This window comes from Cataglyphis hispanica, chromosome 2 (genome assembly GCF_021464435.1).
Source record: "Cataglyphis hispanica isolate Lineage 1 chromosome 2, ULB_Chis1_1.0, whole genome shotgun sequence".
Classification (NCBI taxonomy): domain Eukaryota; kingdom Metazoa; phylum Arthropoda; class Insecta; order Hymenoptera; family Formicidae; genus Cataglyphis; species Cataglyphis hispanica.
In genome coordinates, this window is record NC_065955.1 from 1555292 (window position 1) to 1580344 (window position 25053).

Consider the following 25053-nt stretch of genomic DNA (forward strand, 5'->3'; position numbering starts at 1 on the left):
TTCCAAAGATTATATAACACTTCTATGTTTGATGCATTTCTTTCTACACATTTCCTTAGAGAGTTCGCGTAGTATTCGACACTTTTCGAAACGCGTTGCACTCATTGTCAGATTTACGCTCGCGACTATGATTCTGTGTGACTGAGAGAAGCCAAACGTGATTACGATCGACTAGTGATACCGGCAGGGGTGTGAATACCGTTGTCGTAATAAAGCGAAAGCGCTGGATTCATGTCGAGTGACACGTGGCGAATCGTGCCCTGGTACAAAACTGATATCATTGTATCAGTACATGCCACGTGACTGCCACTTAATAAACGTACATTATATCTCTCAGTCAGTCGGCGCACAAGAGAGAGACGGTCCTCTCCCGAAACTATCGATCGATATCATCCCTAGAAGTGCTTTCCCCAAGGGTGATCATCGGATCACTGGTTATGCTCCTTGTGATGAAATTAGTGATTCTGAATGAAAGTCGGAAGTTAACGAATGTACAATTAAACCGATTCCTCGTACAGTATTAAACGATTTTATCAATGAATTTATATTAGGTATATTACAGGACAGGACATAGAATGCAGGAAAATAAATTTATTAATTTTTTATTACTGCAAGAAAAGATTGCAAAATAAAAAAATTAAAAATCGAGAAAGGCTTATTATATGATTCAGAAAAAATCAATCTTTATATTCGACAATATTTTACTAAACTGTAATTGTTCACTTTACGTAATTTTAATACATACACTCATATTTTACATAATCTAGAGGATTTTTTTTTTTTTGAATGTTTTGTTTAGCATACATCGCGAGAGAAATGCTTTTCAGGATACATCCCGCGACAGAAGTCCTTTTTAAACAAAGTTCTTCAAATAAAAAGTGGTTACGAGCAACACGCGGTCAAACAAACTAGTAAACTAAAGTGAATCAACATCCTCGAGTTGGGAAACAGGACACCGTGGTCCGCACGCTGTACGTGCGCGTGGGGGTGTCAATTTGTTCGACCGAGTCCAACTCGACCCTGTTTGTTTCCAGGAGAGCTTTATTTGCAGCACGCAAGAACCACGTCCGACGGCCGTCGAGGGGCCGGCGCGACGCGACGGTCAGGGGAAACGGAAAAGTGGACGCGCGTTATAACGACCTCCTGATGCCAGCTTCTTGTTTCAGCAATGGGAAAAAAGGACAGTAACGAGGTGAAGCAACCGGCTAGCGAAACAGCCGGTTTACAAAGCCGAGAAAACAAGGCAGCCCCCCGCGGTGCGCGGCTTTTGCGCCTCGCTGCGAAAATAAGCGCCTCGATTTGTTTTAGAATCTGGCTACACCCTCGCGAGAGAAACGTGAGAAATTAATGGCAAATATATATATATATATATATAATATATAGATGATAAAATATTATTTTTATCAAACTGACACATCGATCTCTTTTATATCTTTTAATTTGATCATGAAAATAATCAGTTTGACATCATTAGAAAATCTAATGTTGCAAGAAGGGTATGCTATTAAAAATATGTACTATTGAAAGCTGCAGAAAAGTATTAACAAATATAGGAGCTAATTTTTTTTTCTTTTTATTTTATAATATATGTATATAAAATAAGATATATAGATATATCTTTTTATTTTGTTGAAAATGAAGAATCAAATTTTTATATTTTTTTTTTACATTTGCAATAAAAAGAGAAAGAAATCAAATTTTCTTACGCTATTTTTTCTAAAAGTATTATTACTTCTAAACAAAAACGATTATCTTAAATATTATCTAATTAAACGAGAACTATCTTGAGCCCATCGGCAATAGGTTTCGAGAAACAATAACCGGGGATATATAATAAATGACGGTCGAGCATGGATGAAGTCGTAACTGTTTCGGAAGCCGCAAAGAGACAAATCATTTACTGCAGTAGAAGAAAGATCGGAACAGAAAGGGAATGGGACAGGACAGGGGTGGCAAAGCACGTGCGTCATGTTACGCATGTATCGAATGCAATCGGGATACGCAGCCCCCCAACAACAAGGGCGAGAACACGCCGCGCGTACAAAATGCGACATCCGGACCGGTCAATTCCCAAGCTCTACCATAATCGACACGTAACCCACTCGCCCTCCCGCAGCGCGCGTCCGTGTGTGTGTGTGTGTGTATCTCTCGTTTGTTCTAAAGCTGGCGCCGGACTATGCGCGTGTTCACGATTTGCGAATCGTGATTCGCAATTTGTAATGATGCAAAAAATTTGTAGTTTGCGTGTAAATTATTTACATTATTTGCGATTCGTAGTTAACTTTCTTACAATTCCTAATTCGTCATCCTAGTCTATAATTTATCGTGAAGTATTTGCATACTCTTAATTATTTTCTTTTTTTGTTTTTTTTTTTTGCTTGCGAAGAATTTCTTCGTGACTGTCACATTTTGTTAATTTTTTTATAATTTTATTTTCTGCCCACTTGCCGATAAGCTATCGTGTTTCCTAAAATGATGAGAAGTGGACGTGTGATGCATAATAATTTGATACTTTTAGATACAAAAATAAAAAAAATAGGAATAAAATCAAATCGACTGATAACAATATTTAAAATGTGATTATGTACAAACAAAAATGTTTTTAAGGTGTTAGAATTTTTTTAGATCTTTTACTGCTTCTAATTGTATTACTTTTGTTAAAATGATATCATATTATTAATTTTATTTAATGTATCTCATTAAATATATTTCATTAATTTGCATTTAATATTTATATATATATATGTGCATGTATGTATAGTATATATGTTTAGTAAATCTCTTTTATGGCAAATATAATCGATTTTAGAGTTTCGCGAAATTCCACCGTTCTTGCGGCCGATTTCCAACGGTATTGTTTTCCTCGAAAGAATGTGTAGATGCAGAAAGTTGTTCCCTTGGGGATGCGAGAAGCTTTCACCGCTAGTGCTGTAACAGCATTGCCGTGACGGGAGACGCGCGTATCGGTAATGTAACCAATCATGAGACGCAGCTCCGTTCGTTCAGAAGGTCTAGTTGCTGTTGGCTTGGTAGGTCTGGCTACGGTCTGCACGAGAGAGTTATCCCGAACGGTCGGAGTTAGTTTGGACTCGGGTCCGCGCGTAACGAGGAGTTTAATGACATCGTCGACGTCCACGTCAGACACGTGGACGCACCGAGGGGATCGCCATCTCACTTTTATTTTGATGTGTCTCCGGCTCTCGAGATTCTCCTCTCGAGACGCGTCTTCGTCGTCGAGAAACTGAATCGTCCTTTCGTCGGATTTGTTCAGCGAAAACAAGACATGAAATACGTGTATATAAGAATCTTGCAAAAGTATATATATATATATATATATATATATATACATACATACTCACGAATAAATATATTTTATTAATGCATATAAAATTGTTTTGAGCGAGAGTCATTATATTGTCATATTTAGGTATAAAGTTTGCAAAGAACTTAAGTAGAGAAAATCTGTAAAAAAATGCGTAATTGTAGATATCTCTTTCTACTTGCTACAAAAATATAAATAAGTACAAAGAAAACATTCTTTTATGCATTAAAATAACGATGTCATTTTAGTTAAAAAAAAATCAAAATTTTACACACCGTTTTTATCTTTCATATTTATTTTAGTTCATCTTTCCCGAAGCTCTGGATTGCTCGCACGATGACGCAGACACGGAGGACAAGTTCCGATTACACGTGCAAACTGTGCCGAGATCGGCGGCACGTGGCAGCTCGGTATCCCGCGGCTAAAACAGTAAAGAGACGGACGAAGGGCCACGCGGCTTTTACTACAGTTGCAAATACGTGCATGGGACACGCAGGGAGGATGCGAGCCAATGATGCGTGCTCCTTCGAATTGTTACCATCCACGAGTACCCTGTTATTTTTGCATTAAAATCACCCCCGCAGAACCCCTTGGACGTACCTTCTTTTTTCTAGAACGTGCGAGCGATAATCACGTTAATTGTCCTGCTAAAGCGGGTGAAGTTAGATCAAGATTGCGTGTATTCAGAAACAATATAATCGGATGAAATATTGTGTTTACAATATTTTAAAATATATGTATACAATTTTTGTTCCTTCATTTGTTTGTAATGTTCTTCGCGTTATACTATGTGTTTTTTTACGCCTCTCCGAAAAGGACGAGTATTAGTCGAGTGCCACTAAAATAGTAACGCTTGGGTTTACTTTATGAGCTCTAAATTTTAAAATCAGTTAATAGAGTTTTAAAAGGTCTGTTTCTAGTTACATTCGTAGTTTAAAGGACGCGTGAAATGAGTTTTTTATATGAAATAACGATTACTTTCTGCATGCATAGTTTATATGATATTCTTATTCATCTTATTCTTTTTTGAGCACGACTTTATTTTATTATAATATTAATTTAAAGCTTAATTAAAATTAGACATTTTTTAACATTAAAAATTAAAAGTTTTTGCGATGAATAAAAAATATCAATAAAATTTTTAGCTAAATTTAAACAGAACAAAAAGGTAGAATAATTCTTATGTAGTATTGTAGTATAAGTATAATAAGAATAAAAATAAAACTCTGATAAATTTATACATAGATGCGTGCAGGCGTTTTTCTACTTTGCCAAATCTTGAGAATAGCGTTCATTTCTTAGTTCTTGGGATCACAAGACGGATGGGTATTAAATTTAACGATCCCGAGTGGTCCAAGTGCCACAATGTGTTAATCTCTGGACATTTACGACTTATTTTCCACGAGACCCTGATTCGTTTACGAGTCCGGGCTTCGGACACTCCTCTAATTCCAATAAATCATCAACATAGCCGATCGCGGCGCTCTCGTTATTTCTCGCACGACAGGAAATCGATCGTAAAATTTGATCCGTCAGTCATATAAGCGCAAGCCTGTTGGAAAGTAGAGAACCGAATCGTCACGAAACCGGTGTGATTGCGCACCTGTAATCTTGCATTCAAAGGAATCATCTCCGAGCACGTCGCCTTCCGACGCACAAAGAGTAGTGCTATTTCGATTTGAATTAGAGCAATATATAAACAATATTTTCATCACACATTTAGCAATGTATATAATCGTCGAATTTAAAAAGTTTTCGCTTAATATAACAAACATTCATATCATATAAACAATCAAATACAATCGACAAATGATAAAATTACAATCGTCTCTAAAGATATGTATATCATATTGTTTTTCATTACATCAAATAGATCGAACATGTGTTCGTGGAGATTTAAATAAATAAATAATCAGCTATAATAAATATAATCCGTGCAAATCTGTTGTTAAATAATATAATTTGATTGCTTTACTGCTTTAATATTTAATTGTACAATGAACTATGATCTTGCTTAGCGTCAAGTACAAGAAATTCTATTATATAATTATTTATTATTTATTATTATTTATTATTTATTATTTATTATTATTGTTTAAAAATTAATTATTAATTATTAATTATTTAAAAATTAATTACTAATTATTAATTAGAAATTAAAACAAAAAAATCAGAAAATTTTATGTTATATACATATTATATATGTGTGTGTGTGTGTGTGTGTGTGGTGTGTGTGTGTGTGTGTGTGTGTGTGTGTGTGTGTGTGTGTGTGTGTGTGTGTATAAATCAGCTTGAAAACAATATGATATTCAGTGTGATATGAAAGATGCTTACTAATACATATCATTTTAAATATGGGTTTAATTATACAATTTTTTTGAAATCGATATTCTGTGTATATCACTTTACCTTAAACAGTTTCACATGTTCTCGCATATCAGGGCATCGTATTCATTGCGGAGTCACGAACGATCGTAGCCTCTGCCGAAAACGATATTCGGCTTTGGGAAAACGGCCGTACATCAAGAACTCGTTAGGCCTACGGATCTCTTTCTCTCTCTTTCTGCGTCGACTAGATTGTCATGCGGGGAGACAGAGGGTGGACAGGTGCGAAAAGCGCGTTTGTTAAAGATCACTCGGAAGGCGGCCAATTCTGTATCTCATAGCGAAGCGTGCGCGCGCGCGGCCATTCTTTCGATTCTCTGTGTATTTCTCTCTCTTCTTCACCTCCTTGGTCCATTTGTGCTTGAACGCGCGCCAGGACATATAGCTACAGGCTGCAGGTATATAAAAACGGTCACTATTGTTCTCTCCTGTATTTTAGGATTGGTTGCAGTCATAATCGGTATGGTTGAAAAGTGGAATATCATTTTTCTTAGATGAGCTATTTCTAAACAGATAAATTTGATGTATATTTGTCATAATTTTTAATATAATATTTAATATAATATTACTAAACTAATGCGCGAGAAGTTATTAGTTGAGTTTTTTTGTGAAACAGATGTTGTACACTTTTTTCATGCCATTATACTTAATGATTTTTCAATGTGCACATATAATGTTAATTACATTTTTATCCTTCTTTGTCATGCTTATAATCAGTAGAAACGGTAGAAAGGAGGCTCGGCCGATTACGATAACATTTGGAGTATCTCATTATGAAACGATAAAAAATGCGGACATCCCGTGCCGACAAAAGCTGTCGCGGCGTGGGGTGGGAAGCGTAAAAGTTGGACGCGTCACCCCTCTTCGGGTCAATTACCGCGCGAGGCAGACCTCCCGTCTCGGGGATCATTATCGCGAAATTGTGCGTATCGCGTGCGCCACCACCGTGCCACCAATGCAACCCCGTGCAAGCGCGGAATTGGATTTTGAGATGCGAAAATACGAGTCCGCGGGGGGGGGGGACCTGGTTATCCGAGAGGGTGGCGAACGATGGATTCACGTGGTGAGACATCTGTCGGACAACTTAACAACCGCCCGCCTCTCTCACCCCAACCCTCTACCCTATTCCTATATGTATATTGTAACACTGCACAGCGATACATCCCTGAGACGCCCCGCCGTTTCTTTTCGCAGTTACCTACCTCTCTTTCTCTCTCTCTCTCTCTCTCTTCTTCTCGCCTCTATTTTTTTTTTCTCTCGTTTGACAAACGGACAATACAATACAAGGGCTGCGAGAGCGGTCACGTGCGCCGAGAGTTGTCATATTCATCGCGTGTAATTGTTGAGTAGAGCGATTATCGCATTTTTCTTGCATGATTAATTCACGAATCATTTCCAATTTTGCGATGTGTCTCTTTTCAATCGCGTTAATTGCAAGTGTTTGCAACCTTTCGAAGAAATGCAATGTATAGACTGCATAGTAAGCAGGACCTTGCGCGTGCGCACGCTTTCGCATACAAGTATTCGATATATTATTTGTGTGGACGATGCAACGGACTGTCTCTGTGTGGACACACCGTACGTCTACACGATTTCATTCGGTGCTCTATTTAGCGTTTGTTAGCGGCGACAATACCACGCAGCTGATCCCCTTAACGAGGCCGAGGCTCGCATTGTGCGAGGGTGTAAAGCTCCGCGCGTGGCCTGTGTGTGCAGCATAAGCATGCAACGGAGGCGCGGACAAACGAGTCGACCGTTAACCCATTATCCACGTTCGTAAAAAAACTGCAAATAAATTCAGGTAAGAGAGTAAATGCGCTCGCGCTCACCTGAAAGCTTCACTCGATAATCCATTTTACGCGTGCGTATGTATATGTATGTGCGCAAATTTAAATCAGTCTAATGTATTTTACAACTTAAATCATACAAGATTTGTCTAATTTACATGCCTTGTCAATTCATTAATTTATGCTTTTATTATAATATTGAATTCGCACACACACAATACACGACAATTTAGATTTTTATAGATATTCGCAAAATTACAAGCTCTTATCTAAATAATTATTACTACTCTCTTACTAATTACTACTCTTATCTAAATAATTATTTAGATAAAAATCTAAATAATTTTGCAAATATATACTGCAATTATTTCAAAAACGAAAAAAAATTTTTTTTTTTTAATTATATAATTGTAACACAAAAATGTTTTTATATTTTGGAATGGCTTTTCTTCGCTATTGCTTGTTATAATGTTAGAAGAAAAAAAGTCGTATGCAAATGATATGCAAGCGTTAATAATATCAAGGTGTTTATAAATACTGCAATATATACATTTCCAGTGGCTTAAAATCAGACTGGATTGAATTCATATGGCAATTAGTCGGGAAAAATGTATGTCTGGCGAAAAAGAAAGATACTAAATCGCTTTAAATTCCGAATGTTAAAATTGGCTTGCATAAACTAATTAGCTACCGTTTCGTATATTTATATCGTAACATGTGTACTCTAAAAACCGGTCACATTTTTTTTATCTCTTTATCTGCTGTCTTTCTTTGCTCTTTCACATGTTATGAAAACAACTTTGGATGAGGATAACGTATGAACCCAACCTAGTTTTCTCCCATAAAATGTATATCAATAAATATAATTTATTATACAATCAGAGAAGATTTATATTATAAATTTATATTATAAGTTATAAATATTATAAATTTTCAATAGTTTTATCAATACATTTATTAATGATATTTTAATTTAAATTGTTTATTCGAAAAAATTGACTGATGAAAATTGAAGAAAACTGACACTTTTATCTTGACAAGAATGATTTTCCTTTATAATAAATTGGGGCTCGAAAAATCTGCCTAAAAATGCAATACATCTTTTACAAATGCCATGCCTAAAACAGACGTCTCATTTTCTACGCAAGGTGGGCCATGTCGTCTTCGTCACGACGACGCGCTCGTAGATCTGAAGGATTTGTCCCGTCGGCGACGAAATGTAAAACACATTCGGATACAGGCGGTGTGTTATATATTGGTTCCGGTCTACCAACATAGGGGGTTTCATCTTATGTGAACAGGTTTAGAAGCCGTTAAGAGGTAAATTCTACAAAGAGTCAGCGTTGTTGCTCTCGCTAACTTTGGCCATGTGATTCGTTTTCGATCGTTCATTTTTTATTTTAATTAAGTGTATCTATTATTAGAGACAATATTTAGGCATAAAATATATTTTATAAAATTATCCACAGGAAGGTTGTAGAATTACAAAAATTATAATTGTAATTTTTATACATATGCGTATAACACTGAGAAAACACAACAGACAGAGTTTGAGAATAATGGAATTTAAAAAAGAAAATGAAGTGATGTATATGAGTAAAAATACTTTAGATGACAGATTTAAGGAATAAAACATTAAAAGAATTGAGTATATTAAGACACGATTATGTGAAAGATGTTGACGATGTGATAGTTAAAAGACTTAATATTGACTTGAGAGCGAATTATTAAATCTATCCTAATAAGTAATATTCATAGAGCGCCAGACACAAAGTCGCAGAAAAAATTTTAGTAATTAACGAAATTTATCTAGATCCGCATTTAAGGAAAATTTTATTATTGTATTTGTATTTATATTTGTGTTTGTTAAATCAATTCATTATCAGTTTTGTTTGCGGTTATAAATTGAATCTTCATCAATTGCATCTCATATTCTCTTATAATACTTATTGCATGCTGTATTATCATTTATACAGATGCAATAGATACTGGGCTAATTTTGGGGATTGAAAAACAAGTTGAATCTCAGGCAGGCAAATCTCCAGAAATCTTTCTTCTAAGGATGATACATCATCACTTGACGTACGAGAGGGATCGCTCGAGAAGCGTAGAAAAATATATTGTAACGACAATTTGCATACGCAGCTCACTTTGAATACCTTTTGATTGCCGTTGAATTGACGAATCTCCATTGACTGGGAAAAAGTCTCCCACGAGTGTTCACATATGCTTCTTATTCGCACTCGACATCCCATACGCATGATCATTATGCTTCTTATAAAATTCAGATTTTCATCATTTCGGTATATTTTCAAAAAAATAATACATTTGTTAAATAGTAGATTAATTAGTGCATATTTATTAAACATGTAGCAAGTCATAGATATAGATGATCAAATAAGCCTCAAAGATGCGAAAATTGATTTCTCTATTAATTTTCTCTATTAATTGATTTCTCTATTAATTGAATTCTCTACATCGCTTTATTAAAAAATTCAATTATATGACAAGCAATAATAAATAGCAATAAATTAGAATAATGCCAATCTCTTTCAAAGATAAGCATGTTTCCTGCAAAAGAGTCGAATAATCAAAATATCCAAAAGAAAAAGAAGAATGCTCTTGTAAGAGCGTTCCTAAGCCTGCTGTGCTTGAATCAAGAGGAAGTCCAAACCAAAGTTCGTAAAGACATCAAGAAAGCGGTCATGCCTTCAATGTGTTAACGCGCAATTTCGAGGAATATGAATGTTTCTCAATAGGACACAAAAGGGGCACATCTTCGTATTCCTTACCGATCAGGACTCGCTACCTCTTTGCATCCTGCTGCGACTATAGAAAAGAAGTCAGGAAGCAGCGGCCTAATAGTAGTCAAGACGCAAGAGGCAAAATATTGTATAAGTATAATAACACAGTATTTTTTTTTTAAATAACTAACAAATAATTATAACGACGTATACAGTATAAATGTAATCATTGTTATATTTTACCATTTTTATATGTGAAGAAAGGGGAACAATTAATAGAATAATTAGTAATATAAAATTAATTTCCATGAGAAATAATTATTGACAATAAAAATAAAGTATAATAATAAGTATAATAATATAATAATACAGTATTTTTAAAATAACCAACGAATAATGGCATATACAGTTTTCCGCTTTGAGTAACTATATTTGCGTACTGCAAAGCTAAGTCTTTTAGTAATCTGTACTTCTTTAATCATTCGTTGACAATTGTTGACAATGACTTTCCCAAAAAATGTTCAAGAAACATTTGCTCAGATGATTCATATTTTCAAAAAAAAAATATATATATATATATATCTAACAATAAGAATAAAAGTTTTCACAGATTCAGGTAATATACTAATTATTAATTACTAAATGCAATCATTGTTACATTTTACCATTTTTGAGTGAGAAGAAAAGAGAACATAATTAGTATAATTTGTAGTGTAAACTTAATTTTCATGAGAAATAATTATTGACAATGAAGATAGAAAATAAAAAAATAATTAGTATATTACCTGAATCTGTGGAAACTTTTATTCTTATTGTTAGAGGTATATCTATCTTTTGAAAATGTAAATCATCTGAGCTGTTCCTTAAACATTTTTTGGGAGAGTCATTGTCAACAATTGTCAACGAATGATTAAAGGACTACAGATTGCTAAAAGACTTAGCTTTGCAATACGCAAATATAGTTACTCAAAGCAGAAAACTGTCAAAAAGCATACAAAATATCGTTCCTACTGTGACGAAGAACAGAAGAAAAAAACGAAGGTTTTTCACAATCTTTAGACCAAACTAGTCAAAATGCCTTAGACATAATGATGGCTAAGAAAAGGTCTATTATCTGGCCAAAACGAATAGCCGATAAATATCCGGAACGTTCACGTAAGAGTCATGTAATCCAAAGAACGATGGCCAAAAAAGACGGCCTTCTCTCAGCAAGAGCTTTACCGCGAATTTTTAAAAAATTCAGGACAAAAAATTAACCTTTGTTAATTAGATGCAAATATATTTTGTTTCTTTCCGAAGGAATAATGGTTTTCACTAAAAGGATGAGTAGGTATTATAACACATGTCAAAATAATCATGCATGGAAATTTATACATACATACAATACATATACATATATTTATATTTATATATTGTATTTTACCAATTTATCGCCTTCTCATTTATATCGAGCATCTTATATAATAATATGAGTAACATTATTTTATATATTATATTTATATATTATATATTACATATTTTATATATTTATATTTTATATATTATATTATATATTATATATTAAAATTATTTTAAAATACTCTAGATATGTATTTGCTAATTCCATGCCGTAAACTTCTAAATAGTTACAAAACGTCTATATTCTAAAGTAGTTTATAGTGTGTGTACATTTACGCTCTTCAATTTGCGTTCTAAACGTGCCGCGAAGTGATCACCGGCCATCGTGGATCACCTCGCCTACTGGAATTAATCAACGACAGAGCATCAAAGAGTGGTAGACTATCCACCTCCCAAGCAAGTTTGTTTATCGTCGGCCTGGCGGCAAGCTGATCGGGGTCTGATCATTCGCTCTTTTTCTGTCAGAAATCATCCGTCTCGGATACCGACAATTTCCAAGAATCTCTGACGTTTCTAATTCACACACCAACTGACATGCACCAGTTCTCCCCTTTTACGAGAAAAATCGGTCCTTACATCTCAGATTCTTTTTCTCCATAATTGATTATGATGAATTTGAAAAGATATCGTTGCGACATGATAATATTTTGCATTTTACACGCGCGCACAAATGGTATATAGAAATAATATACAAAAGTATATTAAACTGTGTATGTACACGCTTTATTGACATTCCAAGAACATTATCATTGTAAAAGACCTTGTCAGAGTGAAAATACATTTATAGATGTCAATATGAAATGAAATTTTAACGCAAAATTATATTTTGCAGAAAGTAACTTCAATTCAAATAATTAAGAAGTATTAAAATAATTTAATATATAAAAATAAAAAAAATTAAATATTAAAATAATGAAAATAATACGAACAGATGACTTGGATCATTAGTAGCATCACATATAAAAAGTTAACAACTAAAGGGAGAAATCTAAATTTAAAGAGATACAAAAAGTTTGTTTCATAAATAGACGCTTATAAATTATAAACTTGATTCACTCTTTTTACTTTCTAAGCTCTTTATATCCTTATTTGGATCGAATATTCTCTCGTTTGGAGAGATATATCTTGTACAATAAAAATATTGCGCGATGATGCGTAAAGAGCGGGCGATAAAAAAGTGCATGAATGTTATTGCACCGAGAGATAGTCTCACTTTTCTCGCGGCAGCTTTCTCGACACCCCGGCTCCTCGACGTTATGTAAACAACGAATGGACGTCTAGTTAGTTTATACTTTGTTTTAGAGATGTTAGCCAAACACGCGCGTCCCGCTTTGAATCGTCGCCGCCACCAGCCGCGGCTTACGAATGTAAACCTACAGTCGCGGTCGGGAATATTTTTCGGGCTTTCGTACATGCACGCACTCGACGTCACACGTACAAAACGGTAGCGTGCGTGAGTAAGACAACGTATCAAAGAGGCCTTCTCACGTAGGAACGTATGAAGAAGTGAGAATCGACGCGGCAGATCAAACGTACGCCTCGCGCTCGGCAGTTTCTCCACAAAAGTATCATTTGCATTATTGTTAGAAAAAAGCAAACACACGTACAATGTAGCTGTCATTACGAAATTTAGAAATTTTATTAATTGTTATGAATCTTATCGCAAGTGCGTATTCAGATGCATAATTATTTATAATCTGAAATATTCTTTCATATTATATTAAATAATCATATTTTTGTTACGTGTTATAATAATACATACTTGTAATATTGAAACTATCCACTTGCATCATCAAGGGAACATTAATATTTGTTTAAAAGAGGTATAAAAAAATGGAAAAAGAATGCAATATGATTTTTTTATAAATAATAAGTTTTTCTTAATGTTTTCATTAAGAATTTTCTTTGCTTTATCTTGAAGCAAAGTGCTAATCAAAAATTTGAAAATAATATAGAAATTCGCATTGAATCTAGAAAGATAATTAATTGAGATTTTATTAAAAATAAGAATAATTAGTAAAGAACTGATTAATTTTGAGTCTTCATTCCCCTGGATTCAAATCTACATATTTTACTATTTCTAAAAAAAAAAACTGAAATTCCTACAAGACAAAAATATATCTCATTAAATAATAACAAATAATTTTGTGAGTCACATTATCGTGACTCGTAAATGTGTAATAAACTTCAATAAGAGGCTCATTGAGATTTACATAGAATTCTCAGTATTGCGCGAGCGCGCGCAAATTCCGTTAACTAGACATGCTCGTGTAAACCGGCGTGTTTCGGTTTATTTATGTGTCGTTCTTTCAACTTATGGTCGGTAAAACACTCGTCGCCGATCGCTACTTGACTCGAGAAGTTTCACCGCAGCATAGACTCAACGAACGTAATTCTATTTAAACGGGATTAGCATGTCGCATAGGAAAAAAACAGTAGCGCATTTATCTGATTAAGATTATAAATTTGCTTTAGAAAATGCAAAAATATTTTATATATTATAAATATATCAATATATATTCTTACTTTCTCTCTATAATTGTTTCATATTAATATGTTACGTAAATAATTAAATAATTCTTTTAACTTTAAATAATTACTATATATCAAATAAGAAATTAGTTGTATATTTAAATTAGAAATATATTTATTATAACATATTAATCTCTGTTATCATTTGTATGATTGCCATCAAATGTCTACCTCTTTATTTATATCTAACAAATGATAACAGAGATTAATATGTTATAATAAATATATTTCTAATTTAAATATACAACTAATTTCTTATTTGATATATAGTAATTATTTAAATAAGTAATTATTTTAATAAAGAGATATTAATAAAATTAATCGGCCATATTAATAAATAAATTATGAAACGATATAAAATTTGCTTCTCCTTATCTCTTTAATTTATTCTGTTAACTTCTATTTCTCCGTGGCTCGAGAGTCAAGAGTATCTAATAAGAAAAGCATCACGCCTACACTATACAATGTGTACAGCAAATGATTTCCTGTTTGGTCCACCATCATCGTCTTTTCGTAGTCCTGACGACTTTATTCCCCTAGTTTCTTCTTGATGTCATTCGTTCGCCATTGAAGCAGAGGCCAGTTATGTTCCTGAAAGGCTCCTTTTTGGAGGGTCGGCAGGCGACATATAATGTATATATTCGCACGGCGATCATTGTGTCGGCCGACTTCATAGAAGGCAAAAATCATACAAAACCAACTCATCGGTGGCTTCTTCTTTATCCAATTATCCGCGTATTCACGCCCCAGAAGTTGTGCTTTCGCACCTTCTCCACCGGCTATTCCGGACAAATCCATCATTCCATATTCCTCCTAGGGTCATGTAATGGATGCCGCATGCGAAGCTCCACGAGCATCTTAGAATGAATTTCACCGATGTTCTAATTTCCAGCTGTTCACCGATTGGACAAAACGGCAGGTGCGAATTGTGTTTTTTCAAGCTTGAAGCTAACAGTTTGCGGAAACATCCAACAAGGAGATATTGAACCAAACATGAAGGTGTTAAAAAATCTTTCACACACACACACACATTCACTCTTTAAGCAAAATATTTAATTTTAAAAAATTGACAAATATTTCTAATCAAAATTAATTTACAGAGTCCTTTAAGAGGAAAGGGAGAAGGAGAGAGACAATTAAAAATCTGAAATCTTTTTCCAGTAGATTTGCCAATATTAATTAGATATTAAGTTCCACTTACTATGATGCTTGATCATGAATTATGAGATATTGACTTTTTTTGTGATATATGTATATAAAATTTAACTATAAAATAATATCTATATGTATATGTTATCATACATTATACGATGCACAAGCGAAGACAGTGCTTCATTGTGCCGAAGCATATGAAGGAAAGCAGATCTCTTGTGAAATATCATCTACTATGTGTACATGTATCGGATTACGAGATCGTCTAGTGAACCTCGCGTTCGTTACAAAAACACACTATCTCGATAGCCTATCGCAATTTTGCTTCCAAATCATTCACCAGCTTTCAAAACGTAGCAAAACCATTCTACCACAAAATACTATATTGATTTGTAATGATAAAATAAAAACAATGATATGCATTCTTATTATATACATTCTTAAATAAATCTTGTATTTGTATGTGTTATACTTTATATAGAATATTCTAAAAAGATCTTGTACATTCGATCTCATAGCAAACAAATCATCACAATTTCTCATTGAAAAATTGAACTTTTATAATTTTATATAAAAATATAAATTTTATATAATAAATTTTATTTATTTAATTCAACACTTCTTCGTTTTACCAAGTGCATACTAATCTGAAGAACATCTCCAATGTCAAAAAATGAAGTTGATCTATCCTGGAATTAATGATGCGCTATAAATATTGACACCAACCGTGAGTGCGATGTACACGGATATAAAGCACGCAAAAAAAAATTCCGTGTCACACTATCCCTTTATCGATGTAACCGAATGCCAATTATCGACGTCTCCAAGCAGCGAAAGGCGAAACCTTATAGCGAGTTTTCTATAGCTACTATAAGATTTATATTGCGCGTATATAAGCAGGGGAAACGAGCCGATGCGGCAACATTTTTATATCGCCCGCGCATCTGTAATCCGTTTTTTGATTTCAATATTTTCGCTATACGCAGTATATATTATACTTTCTCATCATCAGGTTCAAATTAATGAAAAATAAAGCTATATAAATCTTATGATACTTTTCGTTACATCGTGTTGCCTGACAATGATGAATATCTTGTTAAAAATTAACAGGGTATGGTTAACAAGACTCGTTAAAATATCAACACCTGCGCCATAACACGCTCTTCCGCGTACCGACAATGCGATTGAATGGAGGGGTGTCAAGAATTATATGTATAATGATGACAGATTATATCTTATAATCTTATATTTTAATTAAAAAGATTATAAAATAATATTTTTTATTCGATAGTAACGATTCAAAAGCAAAAATTAATTGTTTATATTAATATTCAATGAATAATAAACAATTTTAAAAAGAGAAAAATAAAAAGAGAGAGAGAGAGAGTAACTTATTTTGCATAAGATTATATAAATCTTGTTCTTTATTTTATACAAAAAAACACTCATGTTTAATTTTTTATTTTAAATATATGAGTTACTATAGAGAGATTATCATGGGAATGACATCACGATCGAATACGCAGAAGTTGCCGGACGTTGAGTGAATTGAATCAGTTAGTCGGACGACATTCTATGATACATCTTTTGTGCGTGCAAATATTACTTTTCTTTCGTCAAGGCGGCTGCATTAAAACCAATCGTTTCATAGCCTCAACGAGTTGTCTCCTTTCGAGTGCTTTGTCTGTTAATCATCTTTATCAAGACTAAGTGTCTAGTGTGGCCCACAGACCGGACTCGTTGCTAGTATGGCGGTATACTGTTTTAACCTGTATATAAATTCAAGTTCCGGTTAAAAATAGAAAGTAAATTCTTTTCTATAATTCCAGTTTATTTTACCCTATGGATTTTATTTTCCACGATTTAAGGAGAATTCCATATTTATACTACGGTTTGAAAAAAGGAATTTGCACTTTATTTATAAAATTCATTTTTTATATAAAAATTGTAATGAAAAAATAACATTTAAAAACAATTTCAAGAGTTTATTACACATATATATGCAAGCATGCCTATGTTCTGAAATAACCGGTTCTTAAGTTCGCGTTGAAAAAATATACGTAGGCGCTCTAAAAACTTGCTCTAATTACGACAAAAATTTACGCCATCCCGTGTTTGCCGACTCAAACAAACCGCATGCTATTTATCCCTACGCTTGTGCGCACTATTATGATTTTTATATAGTATTAATAATTATCATTTTGAAAGTAATCCAATTAGATGTAAAAACGGAAAAAAATTCTAATCCGAGAGAAGAAGAATTTGCAGACGTATTGTGTGGAAAATTTTCGAAAACCTCCGCGTTGACAGATATACTTAGCGTACTGCGTAAAGCAATTTTAATACTAGAAATTTTGATGGCCATTTTAAATAAACAATTATTTTTTAAAACATCTTTTAAATTATCTAACAAAAAATTTTTTTATTCCTACATTCCATATTCACACATTTTTCTATAATTTTATTATACAATAAAATTTTTTTTCCTCATCTTCTCTTTCTATATGTATATGTGTATGTATGATATACGCGCACACATAAATACATGTATATATAATCTAGAAAATTTTTGAAATTATGTCACTAAATATATCAAAAATTATATTAATATATATAGATAAATATATTCCAGTTTCAAAAATCACATTGTTTTATTTTGCAATTTTTAATAAAAAAAAAATGAAACATTTTATCAAGGATTATCAAAACTGTGTACATGCAACACAAGTATTGTAAAAGTACTGCAAAAATATTGAAACCTAGACAGATCTACGTAGATTGACATGTCGGTCCAGCTGAACCTTTATATATTTGGCAAATCGTATTAAGGATTACTGCGCGACAAGTCCCGATAGTCCGATGGTTTGGGGGTAACTGGAGGCAGGGAGGGATAAGGGAAAGGGCTCAAAGTTTTGAGTCGACCGTTTTGACTTTTTCGTCGGTGTAGAAAAACTTTTGCTTTCCTCCGTTTTTTTCTTACCGAGAGTTTAATGCGATCACCATGGAGATCATCTCCGTCGGCAATTTCCTTAGTCGAAGACCGCAGAAGATTAGTTATTTGATGTGGAACTTGAAGAAAGGGTGACTCCGTTGACGGGAAGAAAGAAAGGGTTAAGAAATATTCCAAAATATACGTACACAGTTGAATTGTAACAGTTTGATTCTACAGGCGACGTCTCGATAGTTCAAAAACGATTTTTCCGACAAAATCCGTTTAGTTGCGAAAACTGTCAGAATTATTTTGCGAGATAATTGAACCATGAAATTAGAAATTTCATGATTCATAAATTAATTTTGACAAAATTAAACTTTAGTTTAACTTGTTTTAGTTTAACTAAGTTTCATGTGCCATGAAAGAATTGTCATCATTTTTATAAGACAAATGTCAAATATAAATGTACAATAGCTATTACAATCAATGTTATAAATTAAGAACGTTTTTTCGATAATCACCTTGCAAAAGAGTGCAAAATCGCAAAAAAAAATATATAATAAATGCTTATTTTCAAAATTTTAAAATAATTGTTAATTTAAACAATTATTAGAAAATTGCTCTAAATTATTACCATATTTAATAATCTTAATATAAAAAATAATATATGTATATGAATTCTCTCCATAATCGAATACAAGATATAAGAATAACAGAAAATTCAAAATCGCATTTTATTATTTATACAAATTATATTTAAAAAAGTGTTTTTGGATTTTTTTAGAAGAATTATATATATATTTATATCATATAAAAATTAAAAAACACGTTTTTAATTATTATTATATTTATAAATTCCAAAAAAATTTGTTGAAATAAATCTCTTATTCAATTCTTTTTCAGGTGCTTTCAGATGTTCAATCGATAGACGCAAGTGAGGTGAATCAAAATCAGGATTCGATCAAAAATCAAGGTATGTCAACTTTTCATTTCTCTGTCATTAGTATTTTCTCGTCGATTCATCAATCAACGAGCTACTCTATAAAATAATTAACCGTTATGCAGCAGTAACAACTCATTTTACCCCAAACATCTCGTTTGCTTAAACAAGAACATCGATGTATCCATAAGTTGGTTCTGCCGCGCATAAAATTTCGATGCGGTGACGTTTACGCGATCAAATAGGTTCATTTAATAGTTCATTTTTGGTACCTGCGATTCACTTTTACAATCTCTTTTCGTAAAAAAAGCTGTGTGACAAGGGGATAATAGGAAAAATAATAGGTAGACTGCTTTGTTGCATCATAGCGGAAAAGTGATTTTTCTATGCGATATAGAAGACTAGGGTAATAGATGGCTTGATCTCCTGCAGTGTCAAAAGGAGTGTGTCGAATATCATGATTATGGCGTAATAAGCGCCTTGGAAATTTTCCAATTCGTCACGTTCATACCAAACTGTCTCATCGTTAACTTCATTGGTGGTCGTGTTACGAAAGCGCACCGACATTAAATACCGACCATAAAATAAATCATTTACATTCAAAAATATTCTAAAAAGTATTATTTATTTTAATTTTCTAAAGTCGATTTTTTTAGATAGTTTATAATTCACGGCAGAATTCAAAACAGATTTCTATTCATAATTCCATATTTTATATATATATATATATATGTATATTAATAGTGAAATCGATAATGATTGATAAAAAAATCAATATTTTTGTAAAAAAATTGTACAGATAAAAGAAAGAGAGATAATAAAGATATTGACAAAAATAAAATTTAAAATTATTGGTAGCAGGGGTGAAAAGAATTGGAGAACAAATACGACAAAAATCGGAATATGTGAAAAAAATGAATTAATAACTCATAATAAATCATGCCACTTCATATTATGTTGAATCTCATACGCTCATATAATAATAAAGCAATAGAGATTTAGACATTCTAAAAAATACATTTTTCAAATTGGTTGCTAAACAAGTATCATACTAATCTAAAATAAATTTTTTGTATTTTTAGCAATAACTGTTATTATGATGCAATTTATTATTATTACATCTTTAACATAATGTCTTAATAATATTTTTGAAATGATTCCTGCACATAACATTTAAATTAAGTCATTTAACCATTTAAATTAACTTAAGTTCGCGAGATATTCATAACTCTCACTAAATCATGGCTAACAGTGTGAAAATACCACGAAGGGCATGTACCTAAATCTACGCGTCGCCGGGGGGTGATGACATTTTCACGATGGGAGGCCGAACAACGCGTATAAAGATGTCATCCGCGGTTCAAAGAACGTCTTTTACTTTTTGCCGATATCCACTCTCGGCAAATCTACGGCAGCCTTCTTTTCCATTCCTTTCTTTTCTCAGGTTCACGTTTGTCACGTGCTCTTTTTGCTCTATTCATTTGCATGCATCTCTGTCTGTTTCACATTCGTTGAGACCATATCGATTAGTATAATTCCAAATACATAAAATTCATCAAACTCATACATGCATAAAAATGATTAAGAGAAATAATTCTTCATATATAATTTATTACCAAAATATTTCATAGGTATTTTTTTCGTCGTTTTATGCTATTTAAAAAAAAAAGTTTTCTTATATAATTTTGTTTTTGAAAAAACAAGTATCTCTTAAAATAATAGAATTTAGGATTTACTGCTCGAGAATTAAATATGTGGAGATGTTTGATAAGTATTTATATTACATTATATTTTGTTTGTAAAATAATTACGTTAAAAAAATGCCAAAATTCTAGCAATAATAATAATAATGGTAGCAACATTGAAAACAGCTGACACTTTTCTTCGAAAAGTTGTTATATTCAGTCAAATTCTAAAACTGCATTTGCAAATAAATACAAAGAAACTGTGAAATCATATAATCTTTTTTGCTTATTCTCGCGAGTTAATTCTATTAAAATATAATTAGATTAAAATAGTATTTATGGGCAATTTAATCAGTTTATTCGTAAGCTATCTTGTTGACGATTACTGAATCCATTCTATTTTGAAAAGCTATGCAACTCATTAAGTTTAAAAGAAACTACCTTTTTACGAGATATTGTACAATTTTGCTACAATCATAAGACTTTGTTTTGCAAATTTTAGATGATGCTTATTAAAAAATAATTGCCTTATAATAATATCAATTATTATATTATACATATCTTCTCTATATATGTAATCGCATGTATTTATTCTCATAATGTAATACATTTGCAATGCATTTTTATTTCTTATTCCTTTTGCAATAATTATAAAGCACACAAATATAAGAAAACAATTAACAAAGAGAGAGCTAGAGAAAGAGAAAAATACAGAATGAAAAATACTAATTTGTAATAATAATTTAATAATTTATGCTTTTTACAAATCTGTGAGAATAGTGTTGATTTTGTACAAATTCTACAGCAATTTTATTATCGCATTTTAGTCGACAAATGTGCATCGAGTCGATATGCACCAGGTGTGCGAGCGACGTTCTACAACAAGTAGATCCCCATATTCGGCCACGCTATGAAAATTGAAGGTTTCGCCCGGCGTAAAGAAAGATAAAAACACACAGGCGCGCGCGCGCGCGAGCGCGCACGCGCACGCGCTTTCATCTCTCCTCCCGTGCCGATCCTGTCACGATCGGCGACGTACACGACGTGCAAGAACGTGCCAATCCCGTAGGAGGGCGTAAAGACTTGAATGTAGCGCGTTGATATTGTTTGCACACGCAGGGATAGACGTTTAGTTGCGGCTGCGCTCCCCACTACGGTTGTATTGCGCGGTCGCTTGCCTAGGTCCGCTTGCGTCTCGCTGCCACCTTCCAAATCCCTGCCTTCACCGTGGCTCCGCACCGCTTGCATTGTTTGCTGTCAAACATTGGACGCAAACACCGTGGTGGGGTCCAGCGACACAGTGCGTTCGTTGCTGGTGCGCTAACACCACGATTGGTCAGCGAGCCCCTCGAGGCATGTCGTGCCGTTACTGGTAGGCGTATCCGAACCCCGGGTATAAATAGTAGTCGTGGCGGGGAGACGTTCAGAAAGGAGACGGTCGCGCTGCTACGAGTGCACGTTTCAGTTCATTCATCGTTATAGAACGGTAAAGTACGAGCGTGAAACGAATAGATTCCTAACGCATAAGAAAAACAAGTACAGTGTGCTGTGCAATTGAAATTGAGGTGACGAAATGTTCGATATCGTAATCGGATGTAGAACATGAGTGAATGTTTAAGTCATTCGTGCATGACTTAAAGACACTGTGATCCTATGCGAGGCTCGAACATTTACGGTAACCAGCAGCGAGGCTGGAAGTGCGCGTGGGATACGACACACGTCGTGTAATTACTGGTGAAAAACAACGTACAATTTAAAGTATGGTGAATATGGAGAGTTCAAACGAGCAGCATACCGTGACAGCTTCGCCGCCGCCACGAGCTGCTCTCAAGAGCAACTTCAGCATCCGTAGCATCTTACCTGAGGCTTGCGGCGGGACGCCCGCGCCGTCGGTCAGCCATTCGGACTCTTCCGATGCTGGTCACGTTGACGATAGCGACAGCGATCTCGATGTTACCGGTAATGGCATGGAAACGCCGCCTTTGGATTGCTCTACAAATGCAGCGTCCGTCAGTCCGACGAACCAAAAAGACTCGAAGGAGCAACCGGAGGATAAGAAGAAGGCGGAGAAACCACCGTACAGTTACAACGCATTGATCATGATGGCCATTCGGCAAAGTCCCGACAAGCGACTTACCTTGAACGGCATCTACGAGTACATAATGCGTCACTTTCCCTACTACGAGAACAACAAGCAGGGCTGGCAGAATTCCATTCGACATAATTTATCGCTCAACAAATGTTTCGTCAAGGTGCCTCGTCATTACGACGATCCGGGCAAGGGCAACTACTGGATGCTAGATCCAAGTTCCGAGGACGTGTTTATCGGAGGTACGACGGGGAAACTTCGACGCAGGACTACGGCCGCTTCAAGGTCTCGGCTGGCAGCCTTCAAGAGGAGTGTAGTGCTCGGTGGACTTTATCCGCCTTATCCGCCACCAGGATGGCCGGCGTCGCTCTACACCTTACCGTGTCTTCATCGCGCCGTTGCATATCCCCCAGTGACCGGTTCCTACACCACCCCAGCTGGATATCCAGCGAGTCTGTTGCCTGGAGCAGCGACCACGTCGGCTACAGGCTTGCCCTGCAAACCGCAGCCTCTTCCAGCGACGGCGGCACCTCCGGCGGCTCACGGTGCCTTCTCTGTGGAAAGGCTACTACAAGCACCTACGGGTTATCCCCCCGCCATAGCGGCGTCCGGAATTCCGCCACCAGGGCATTCTTATCAAGACTTTTATACCACCTTAAGATCTATCGCGGCGCATCAGCATCAGGCGGCGATGTTCAGTCAACAACCTAGGTATCATCTTAATCAAGCGCCAGTTCTAAGTCAGCCTGCTTCTAGCACGGCTTCGCCCGGAAGTAGTCCGGAGCCGATGGCTCCGCATTCGCCGCCGGTTACTATTTGTAACTCCGTCCAACCGAGACCGCTCCCTCACAATCCGCCGCAGCTTCTTCTAAAGCCCATCACGGTCCTCACCGGCCGACAAAGCTGAATCGCAATTCCAAGGTTTCTGCAGAAACGATCATCCCCCCGGGAAATGCAGCACGGTTTCGCTTTGCATGTAAAATTATCGTTATGTTCGTCAGGTTGAAATTTTTATAATAATTTAAATGTAGCCAAAGAAAAAATCAGGGACAAAATTTAGCTGGACTAAATTTCTCTTATCGAAACTTTTTTAATTTATTTTTATATTATTGACAATGCGATTTTTTTAGCAGCCAAGATGTAGCATGGAAAATCCATTCATCGAGAGAAATTGACCGATATTAACTAGCACACGTACACACGTAATAACGTTAAATTTTTATTGACAATTCCAGTATTTTCGATAGGAATATAATCAGTAACTGTATACTCAAATATGTAATTAATTGCGGTCAATTTGTACTTTACTCGTTCCTACATTTGTACACATACTCCATCTCACATACTCTGACCGTGTTCCGAAATTCACTGCTAGTATTGGAATTGTAAATTTTTAATACTAACAAATTTTGGAACACGGCCTCTATATACGATATCGCTCTCTCTTTCTCTCTTTTCTTGTAAATATAGTATAGAAAATACGCATCAGCGTATCACAATCTTCATTTGCAAACGATATTGTTGGTGAAACTTCATCACACAAAATATGACATTTGCAAATGTCACAATACTCCCTTTCTATATATATATAGGATAATAAATAATAATATAACAAAAAAATAATGTAAATAGTTATATCAGTTAGGTAGAATTTGAATTTATGATCTCTCATTGACGGACTGTATCTGTGTACAGTAACGGTTAATCGATAATTGTATATAGTCAAATTTATAAATAGTCATTTATAGCTTCTTATTACAAGGTGTGTATGTACATAGATAGAAAATTGTTGCTAAAGATATTATGAATATTATATATGTATATAGAGAGAATTGGTCGCGATAAAGATAAATGCGTGCGAGAGACATATATGTATGACGCCATCAAAATAAATGTTGGAGATCTTTTTAAAAATTTTTTGTTGTTGCAGTTAATATCTACCTCACGTGTATTTCCATGGAAAAATATATTGCCAATATACATATATTGTAATTTATATATAAAATTTTTAAAAATGTTTCTTTTTAAAAAACTTTTATCGAGTAAATATATCATAATATATTATACAATATATAATAATATTATTA

At 34.3% G+C, this 25053-nt stretch overlaps 2 protein-coding genes across 2 annotated transcripts in view; one reads left to right on the forward strand and one right to left on the reverse strand.

Moving 5' to 3' along the window:
• LOC126857347 (uncharacterized) overlaps positions 1–25053 on the reverse strand; it is a 116051-nt gene that overhangs the window by 8885 nt on the left and 82113 nt on the right. The gene's annotated exons all lie outside the window — the stretch shown is intronic.
• Positions 22236–24895, forward strand: LOC126857272 (forkhead box protein fkh-2-like). The gene has a single exon (XM_050606524.1). The coding sequence runs from the start codon at positions 22638–22640 to the stop codon at positions 23871–23873; it is 1236 nt and encodes a 411-aa protein (XP_050462481.1). The 5' UTR covers positions 22236–22637; the 3' UTR covers positions 23874–24895.

Bases quoted from the DNA above. Each gene is read 5' to 3' on its own strand.
- LOC126857272 (XM_050606524.1), top strand. From the start codon at position 22,638: ATGGTGAATATGGAGAGTTCAAACGAGCAGCATACCGTGACAGCTTCG.